This window comes from Elephantulus edwardii, unplaced genomic scaffold, assembly GCF_000299155.1.
Source record: "Elephantulus edwardii isolate Elephantulus edwardi_28Jun2011 unplaced genomic scaffold, EleEdw1.0 scaffold00425, whole genome shotgun sequence".
NCBI lineage: Eukaryota > Metazoa > Chordata > Mammalia > Macroscelidea > Macroscelididae > Elephantulus > Elephantulus edwardii.
The window spans coordinates 776,027-783,825 of NW_006400175.1; the positions used below are offsets into that span (position 1 = coordinate 776,027).

The 7,799-nt window shown below is 36.1% G+C and overlaps 1 protein-coding gene across 1 annotated transcript in view; it reads right to left on the reverse strand.

Moving 5' to 3' along the window:
• The window catches only part of GKN2 (gastrokine 2), an 11,946-nt gene extending 6,111 nt beyond the window's left edge, over nucleotides 1-5,835 (reverse strand). The window contains exons 1-3 of the mRNA XM_006902539.1: nucleotides 5,758-5,835; nucleotides 2,126-2,179; nucleotides 1,380-1,517 (exon numbers count right to left, since the gene is read on the reverse strand). Coding sequence (XP_006902601.1) covers nucleotides 1,380-1,517; nucleotides 2,126-2,179; nucleotides 5,758-5,835 — 270 coding nt within the window. The remainder of the gene's footprint in view (nucleotides 1-1,379; nucleotides 1,518-2,125; nucleotides 2,180-5,757) is intronic.
• Between the last annotated feature and the right edge of the window lie 1,964 nt (nucleotides 5,836-7,799).

Genomic DNA, 7,799 nt, shown 5'->3' on the forward strand with positions numbered 1-7,799 from the left:
GTCCAAAGTATGTCAGACGAAGCCCCAGAATCTTTGCCTCCAAGGAGTAGCTTGGTTTAATCCTCTCCAAGATGAATCTGTTTGTTTTCCTGGCATTCCATGGTACATTCAGTACCCTTCTCCAGCACCACAGCTCAAAAGCATCCACTCTCCTTCTGTGACTAAGGTGCGCCTGATACAGGCCATGGTATTTGCAATCGCTTGTTATGCATCAGAGAGTTGGACAATGACTAGGGAGGACAGAAGGAGAGATATATGCATACATATGTTTATTGCTACTTTAGTTGCAATAACAAAGACATCGAAGCAACCCAAATACCCATCAACAAATGAATGGATATAAAACTGTGATTCACACAATGGAATACTGAAAAACTGAATTCATAAAACATTACACAACATGAGTGACCCTGCAGGACGTTATGTTGAATGAAATATCTCAGTACCAAAAGGACAAATACTGCGTAACACCACTGTTATAAGGCAGATCTGACATGAGGGCTTAGAAGAAGAATACAATAAGAGTGGATAGATATAATAGAAAAAGAGTGGATAAATAATCAACATTGCACTGGACAGATGAAGGAAAGAATGCTTTAAAAGGAATATTTGATTAGGCAGTACATGTACGACAATAGCCCAGAATAAGAGGTACGTTGGAAAGAAGAGAGGCGGAGGAGGAAGGAGGTAATTGTGCAACAATGAATGAATATTTAAAAAAAAGCAAAACCAAAGTGAATTAGAAGACAGGGAAGGGAGAGCAACAATGAATGACTGAAAATATAACTTTTCCTGTAAATTTTCATTAAAATCACAATTAAAAAATTTCTAAAAAATCTTTAATTTGTGTGGCAGACAATGTTTTGATTCCTTTTCTGGATGCTTTCTGAGCCTTTAGGGAGATAATGTCATCACTTTTTTAAACTCCAACTGAGAATATAAGCAAATTTTTATGCTTCTGGTCATGTTTTGTTGTTGTTGTTGTTTTCTTAGAGTTTGGTTTGCTTGGTTACTTAGGGAAAGGAAAAACATGAAAATGATTTTTAAGTGGCAATACAAAAATAAATATATAACAAATGGCTTCCCTCTTCCCTTTGAAATACAACATCCCAGAATAAAAGATATATCATTGCAAAGAGGATTAGGGGAAGAGGGAGCGGGAGGTAGGTAATTGTGTAACAATGAATGAATTTTTTTTATTTTTACAAAATGTGAACCGGGGGAGGGTAAAGGAAGGGGAAAGAAGCAAAATGTGCAACAATAATGAAAATCTAACTTCTCTGTAAATATTTGTTAAAATCACAATTAAAATAAAATTCTATTTAAAATAAAAACAAGTCCTGAAAAGATAAATAATATAAAATTACTTTGCTGCTTACATGTTTGTAGTCGAAAACTGTGGTAGAGGAACATGACCCTGCATGGATGTTGATGATGGCGATATTTTTTTCATTGTCAATTGTCATTGTCTCCTGAAAATTTCCACCATTGCTGAGTGGGTTAATCATGTTAAAAACCTGGATTTACAAGAAAACATAATGTTTTTTTTTCATAAATTGTATGCATTTGAATGGAAACTGCTCTGCCACCCAAATAAAATAAAGCATTCTCTGATCTGGAATTGGACTCTGAAAACTCCGTTCTAGGACCTAAGTCTGAAAGTCCATGTTAAAATAATAATATTAAGCTCTTCCTCATAAGTTACAATATTATGTAGAAGAATATCAGCGATATGTTGGAGCTCTGCTGGCCTAGTGGCAAGAAGCTGCTCTGCAATCCCAAAGGTACGCAGATGGAGTCCACCAGATGCTCTGCTTGAAAAGGAGGGACAGTCTCTTTCCTATACCAGTCAGATTTGACAGTTCATCCACAAAGAATAATAAAATAAAATAAGTAGTATCAGTGATTTCAAAGGAGAAATGAGGTTGACAACAATGAGTTACATTTTTTAAGTTATTGCTTTTGAAGAGAAATAACCAAACTTAACATTTCCATTGTTGATTATTTTGTATAGTCTACCCCAATTATTGACTCTCTAATGTCCTTCAGATTTTTTTTTTGCATTCCCTTCCCTTTACTCCCTGAACACCTCCATGAAATAAAGCCCGTTAACAAGCCAACTCACCTCATATCCATGTGATTGTGTTCCAAAGGTGGCCAGAATCACCAGAAATGTTACCTGAAAAACACATCAGCTGGTCAGCAAAAGTAAGGGGACACTAGATTGGAAAAAAATCACAAATATCTAGAACATGCCCTTCTCTACAGACATGGGTTAGTGTCCACTTCCAAAGTGATAGACACGATCAAATGGTTTAACAGGCATTATGTACATACTAGCTTAACTCCATCAGTTGCTCCACAAGAGAAAGATGAGCAATTTCCTCCTGTGCAATTTACTGCCTCTGAAAATCCACTGGAGTGTCAGCTATCAGTTGACTCCAACAACAACAATGAGGGAAATGAGGAAGGTAAAACATTTGGGGTATTAGCAGTTTATCAAACTCAGATCCAGGAGTACTTTCCATATTTCCTTATAATCCATACGTGGATGATAGTATGGGTGAGTGTTGAGTAAGGGTTCATGTGCTGACGTTGAAAGAGTTCGGATATTTTGTTATAGTTAAGTAAGAGGCAACCTAAAAAGCTGATTCCTGTTTAGGGGAGAGGTGTGTCTCTTCTCTTGAACATCATAGTGGTGGACATTTCTAAGAACTATCAGCAGGACGTTTATACATCCCTTTCTATCCCACCGCTATATAAAAGATGACCTGACAGAGTCTCTAACAAAGACCTGCATGTAGTTTCTGGCTGACACACTGACATGGGAACCCATCTTTCCTCATCTCAGCTCAGTGTGAATAACCTCGGAGACTCTTATTTAGTAAATGTAAAACATACTTGAACATGTGGATGAAGGATCACCAAATTCATGGCATGAGTGGAGCGACCTCAGGAAGTGTCCCTTGCTCCAGCACAACAACCATTCTAACATTCCTGTGTTTGATCCATAACTGGTTATTTATTTGTGCTATAAGGTTGAGTCTTAGAAAATTGAGAGTACCCTAGGAGAAGTAACTCATTAAATGATCTTCAGCATTTTACTTACCATTTTACTTTATTCCTCAGCAACTGAACCAGAAATAAGGTCTTTTGGGGGTTAAAACAAGGAGAAGGGATTCTATTCTGGGTCAGAACACAATCGCTTATGCAAATGACATGGTGGGACTGTAGATGGCTGAGACAATGCAAGGAGGCTGGAGGAGCAGAAGTGGTAAAGAAGAAGGTTGTTTTTCAATTACCACTTATCTTTTAAATAGTAAATGAAGTTATTCTAAAATGCCAACATTTCTCCCAAAGAATATATCAATGAATTATTATTTAACACCTTCAAATTAACATGCTCTAGATATTTCTAATTTTTTTATTTTTATTTTTTAATAAGCGTCTCAAAATATCACAGAAACTTCATTTTTAACCCAATCTTACAACATTCTCTGAAAACCACGACCATAAGAGTGTAAAGAAGCATAGCAAATACTCACAAGGGCTTTCATTTTGCCTGGAGGAGGGAGTCCAAGCTAGAGTAAGTGAAGCTTCCTAGTGCAACCTTCATCCTTTATATTGGCTTTAAGGTGTGCAAGGCTCTTCTTGGAGCTACCACTTTGGAAAAGGCCATATTCCTATCACTGACACACCCAGAAAAGCCCTTTATCAGAATTGGGACTCAACCACGCAGCCTGATAACAATGAATTTCACTAGTCAGTTATGAAAATTCACACTTTGTCATTCTGTAAATATTCCTTTCTTATCTATTTGTTTCACTTGAGATTTCAAACCTCACCCTTTTAAAATATTTCGAGAAGCTCTTTTTATGTATATTTTCTAGACATATAAGTTTATATTAAAATATCTTCTTATAATGATAAAATCATCCTGAAGACTTGAATTTCACCTTAGGTTTTCAGCACTGTCCTTTTTTAATTCTTCCAAACAAGGAATGGACAAGCAACTTGAGGTGAAGTTGGTGAGGGGGTCCTGCCTAAAGAATACTCTTATGATTTTGTTTCTCCTCCCCTTTAGAAGTTGTGACAAAATCCAGAGACTAGCGAGGAATTAATTGGTAGAACATTCTGTCCAATTACAGAGGCTAATTAATTTTTTTTAAGTTGAATGTTGCCTTAAACTCTTGAAAACCAGTAATTAAGTCATCTTCAGGTATATTGTGGACCACTGAGAATTTTTTAGATTTTAAAAATGGGGAAATGAAGTTTTAAGTAATTCTTACAGTGTAGCAATTAGAAGGTGACTATGAACCCTTAACACTAGCTAGCCATAGACTATAAGTTTGCAGTCAAGGACTTCTCCAAATTATTGAGCAGTAATGATATCAGTTTAAGGACTAAGGTGTGTCTGAGTCAGACCATGGTCTTTCTGATCACTTACTAAGCATCTCAGAGCTGAAAAATGAGTAAATATGACAGAAGGAGAATTGATGCCTTTGATCAGTGGTATTGGAGAAGAGCACTAAACATCCCATGGACAGCCAAGAGACAAAACAAATATATCTTGTAGAGGGTGCAGGCAGAGTGCTCCTCAGAGGCAGGGATGATAAAGCTTTTTATTACATACTTTGAAAATGTTCCTGGAAGAAGAACATCATGCTTGGAAAGGTGAAGAATCAACAAAAGAGAGGAAAGCCCTCAACCAACTGGAATGACACAGTGACTGCTGCAATAGTCTCTCGTGTCAGGAAGTGTAATGACCGCACAAGATGAGACGAGGTTCAGATCTGTGGTTCATACAGTCACTATGGGTCTTACTCCACTGATAGCACCTAACAACAACAATGTTAAGCTGAGATCATAAACTTAATGGTGAGTGAAACAAAAATAAAGTGTCTGCAAATGACAAAATTGTAGCAGATTAAGCATTACCATAACAAACAAAGCATATAGTGTAGGTAATTTTCTTGTTCTGCAACTGGAGAAGTTTCCTTACCAACAGCTTTTAAGAAAAAGAGGTACTTTAAAATTGAGCAGTTAGGGAATTACCTAGTTCCCTAGAGATTCCCTCCTGAGTGCTAAACTGGAGTGTGTGTAAAATAGATGAGGGAGAGAACTGTTGTTTAAAAGTGATATATGATTGGGTATTATGGTCATATCAAGAGTCCAGAATGAAGACTGCATAGTGCAGTATACTTGGGGGAGGGGAGGATTGTACACCAATGAAAGAACTTTTCTTTTACTTTTTAAAGAGAAGAGTGATCGGGGCGGGGGAGGAGTGGGCAGGGAGGAAAATGTAAAAATTAATGAATGAAAGTCTCTGTAAACATTCATTAAAATTAATTTTTAAAGTGTTCAGTTTTGGTAAATTTTTCTGTGATAGCAGAATCAAATGGATGGCAATTTGTAGTGAGTAAGAAAATTTTATTTTATATCTGGTTCCAAAGATCTGAAAAAATAAGCCACCTCCTACACTGTAAACATTGGGCCAGGCCTAGTTGTTACACCTATTTTCTGTGTTTCGCTTGCCCTCAAGAACTCTGAATCAATACAATGGCATTTATGGAGTGCTTATATTCCAGCACTTTCTAAAGACTTTGCACAAATAGGCACACCTTGGAAATTTATGCCTAACTTACTAACATGAAAGGATTTTCTAGAACTTGCCTGGCCAGATCCACATGCTGGTCTGAGGAGTGGTGCAGTTACACAGGCTTCTAAACTGCATCACGTCCTGTCCAAACTCCTCACAAGAAAACCAGGTAAAGGAACTTGTATAAGATCCTTTACATAGTGGACAAGACAAGACTCTCCCTGATCCTGAGTCATGGTCTAGAATTCTTTCTAGTGTACTATTTGTTTTCTTTTTGAAAGTACTGAAACTTTTGAAATAATACTTCAATGAATGAAGGTAGCAACATTTAGCTATCCAGACTAGTGACTTTAAACCCTTGTTTTGCAGATACAAACTCTTTTATTATGTTGAAGAGAACACTTGGAATAGATGTCTTAGATAATATTTGTTTTTGTTCAGTGACTTTCAGTTGACATATATGCTTTTGCATCTTCTTCAGTTTTTCTTTTTCATTGGCCAACTGTCACAAGTATATGAAGCATTTAAAAATGCCATGACTTGCATAGGGACCCCTCGCCTGTTGACTCAACATGGGTCCATGTGGGGTTTGGGGCTAAGTCAGGAGATCAAGAATCAATTTCCCTTTCAATCTGCTTGAAAAATCAATTTGGTGTCTGGATTTTGATTGTGTTGACATGTAAATAGTGTTGAACATGGTAGGATTGTAATTATCACAATATTGAGTCTTCCTATCTATGAACAGGGCACATTTTTCCATTTTTTAGGTCTTTTACTGTGTCTGGCAGAAATGTTATGTAGTTTTCTTTGTGTCTTATTTTTCTTATCTTTAGTTAGTTTCATTCCCAAGTATCTCAATTTGTGGTAAATGGTTATTGCTTTCTTGGTTTCCTTTTCTGAGTTCTCTTTGTTACTGTAGAGAATCCCACGGATTCTTGGATATTGATCTTGTTTCCTGACACACTACTAAATTGATCTACTATTTATTAGAAATGCTATAAAAAATAAATTGATCTACTAGCTCTAACAGTTTTTTTGTTGAGTCCTTGGGTTTTCTGTGTACACTGTCATATCATCTGCACAGAGCAACAGTTTAACCATCTCTTTGCCAATCTGGATGTCTTCCATTTCCTTCTTTTGTTATATTGCCCTAGCAAGTATTTACAATACAATATTAAATAGCAGTGGCAACAATGGACATCCTTGTCTGGGCCTTGTTCACAAAGAAAATGCATTTTAATCTTTCCCCATTGAGAATTATATTGGCTCTTAGTTTTGCATATACTATTGACTATGGTGAAGAAATTCCCTTCTATTTCAATTTTGCTGAGTGTCTTAATCAGGAAGAGGGATTAGATTTTGTAAAATGCCTTTCCTATATCAATTGCTAGGACCATATGGTTCTTGTTATTTGTTGTGTTAATGTGGTGAATTATATTGATTTCTTTCTTATGTTGAACCATCCTTGCATACCTCGTATGAATTCCACTTGGTCATGATGAATTAATTTTTTTATATGTTTTTGGATTCTATTGGCTAGGATTTTGTTAAGTATTTTTGCATCTATGACCTGAGATATATTGGTCTGTAGTTTTCTTTTTTGGTAATATCTTTGCCTGGTTTTGGTACTAGGGTAATAATGATCGCTTCATAGAATGTCTCTGGGAGTGTTCATACTTATTCTGTATTTTGAAGTAATTTAAGTAGAGTTGGTGATAAATCTTCTCTGAATATTTGGTAGAATTCAGCTGTGAATCCATCTTGTCCAGGATATTTTGTTGTTTTGGAGGGGGAGTCTTTTTATGACCTTTTCAATTTCTTCTTTTGTTATGGGTTTGTTCAAGTGTTCTACATCTGACCTTGTCAATCTAGGTCGGGCATGGGTTTCATGGAATTTGTTCATTTCCTCTACTTTTTCAAATTTATCTAAGTATGCTGTTGTTGTTATTGTTAGGTGCCATTATAGCTTTTCATAATATTCTGGTATTATAGATTTAATTTCCTCTGGTTCTCTTATAATGTCACCTCTATCATTCCTTAATCAAGTTATTTGTGTCTTCTCCTTTTTTTTCATTAAGTTTGCCAATGGTTCACCAATTTTATTGGTCCTTTTGAGAAACCAGCTCCTTGTCTTATTGATGGTTTCAAATGTTTTTCTGCTTTCTGTCTCATTGATTTAAGCTCTTATTATAATTTTCTT